This window comes from Bison bison, unplaced genomic scaffold, assembly GCF_000754665.1.
Source record: "Bison bison bison isolate TAMUID 2011002044 unplaced genomic scaffold, Bison_UMD1.0 scf7180017861955, whole genome shotgun sequence".
In the NCBI taxonomy this organism is placed as follows: domain Eukaryota; kingdom Metazoa; phylum Chordata; class Mammalia; order Artiodactyla; family Bovidae; genus Bison; species Bison bison.
Window position 1 is genome coordinate 4,393 of NW_011492527.1, and position 1,783 is coordinate 6,175.

General features: G+C 49.6%; 1 protein-coding gene across 1 annotated transcript in view; it reads right to left on the reverse strand.

Moving 5' to 3' along the window:
- Positions 1–1,783, reverse strand: part of LOC104983191 (voltage-dependent L-type calcium channel subunit alpha-1F-like) — a gene marked incomplete at both ends in the record, with an annotated part of 6,096 nt that overhangs the window by 2,728 nt on the left and 1,585 nt on the right. Inside the window, 3 exons of the mRNA XM_010832649.1 lie at positions 10–98; positions 618–721; positions 834–1,087. Of these exons, the coding sequence (XP_010830951.1) occupies positions 10–98; positions 618–721; positions 834–1,087 (447 nt within the window). The remainder of the gene's footprint in view (positions 1–9; positions 99–617; positions 722–833; positions 1,088–1,783) is intronic.

Genomic DNA, 1,783 nt, shown 5'->3' on the forward strand with positions numbered 1-1,783 from the left:
TCAGGTAGCCCCGGAGGTCCTCCTCCAGCTGCTGCTTCTCCCGAAGCTTCTGGAAATCCCCTCGTGCTTTTGCCTTCTCCCTCTCTTTGGAGAACTCCCTGAGGAAGGAGAATAGAGGGCTACACAGAGGAACCACCCTGGCCCCCTTGCCATCACCATCCCAGCCACACTGACCTCCTTGCTGTTCTTTGAATATGCTAGGAACGTTTTAGCTTTGGAGACTTTGCACTGGTTCTTCCTTTTGCTTGGAACACTCTTTCCTCAGATATTCAGTATCTTTCCCATTTTTACTCAGATAACACCTTCTCAAAGAGGCCCATCCCTGCTTGTCCTTATTTGTAATTACAATATCTCCCCATTCCTTTCTTTCCATAGTATATATTTCATATGAGACAAAACACATATGTGTGTATGTATGTATGTAATATCCAATAAAGCAGAGACTTCTGTCTTTTGTTGCATTCCTAAAACAGTGCCTCACACACAGTAGATGCTCAGTGTTGACTGAATGAATGAAGGGGTATTTTAGATGGGTTTTGAAGGATGCCTAGAAGTTTGCAAGGAACAAAGTAAAGGGACAGGGGCTGAGGGGTTGGGTAAGTGTCTAGGCTCCTCACCCACTCAGGACACCAAGCACAAGGTTGAGGACGAAGAAGGATCCAAAGATGACGAGACTCACAAAATACACCCAGGGCAGCTCATACCCCATGGCATCCTGCATCTAGGGAGGGGGGAGGACATGCATCTCTCAGTGTATGCAGACCCTCCTGCCTGAGATCAGGGAAGAAAGGCAGGTTCAGCTTCTGCACTGGGTGTCTGTCATTTCACCTCACCCAGTAGAGCACGTCGGTCCAGCCTTCCATGGTGATGCACTGGAAGACTGTCAGCATGGCGAAGAAAAAGTTGTCAAAGTTGGTGATGCCTCCGTTGGGCCCTGCCCAGCGCCCGCGGCACTCCGTCTGGTTCAGTGTGCAAGCACGCCCTGATCCTGAGGACGCACAGGGTGACGGGTCCTCCTCCGCCTCTACGTCTGTGGGAACACTGGAGCTCTGGAATCCGAAGTGCACCCACCCACAGTCATGGGCACCTTGGAAGCCCGCCTACCTGGGAAGTTTGCCTCAGGGTTCTAGATTTTTCTAAATCAGACAACCCTTAGGGCTTCTCTGGTGGCTCAGTGATAAAGACTCTGCTTGCCAATGCAGGAGACCAGGGTTTGATCCCTGGTCCCAAAAGATCCCACATACTTCACAGCAACTAAGCCTGAGTAGTGCAACTATTGAGCCTGTGCTCTAGAGCCTGAGAACCGCAACTACTGAGCCCGTGAACTACAACTACTGAAGTCCACACTCTACAGCCTTTGAGCCACAACAAGAGAAGCCTGCACACTGCAATAAAGACCCAGCACAGCCATAAATAAATATATGAAATTAAAAAAATAGACAACCCTTAGCCTCTGATTGCTGGGTCAAGACTCTGAACCGCTGGGAAGCTGTGAAGCCTAACCACAGAGATCTGGGGAGTAGGACTGTAAATTTTGAGGCAGAATCTTGTGAATAACAGTGAGCCATGAGCCTAGGAGCAGAGTCTTGTGAATTTCAGAGGGTCATTTGAAAGGATGGGGGCAAGCCTTGGGTTTGGGTCTGGATAAAAAGGCCTGCCTAGGAGTCTTCACTTCCCTGGTGGCTCAGTGGTAAAGAATGTTAATGCAGGAGATGCGGTAGACACCGGTTGGATCCCTGGTTTGGAAGATCCACTGGAGAAGGAAATGGAAACCCACTCCAGT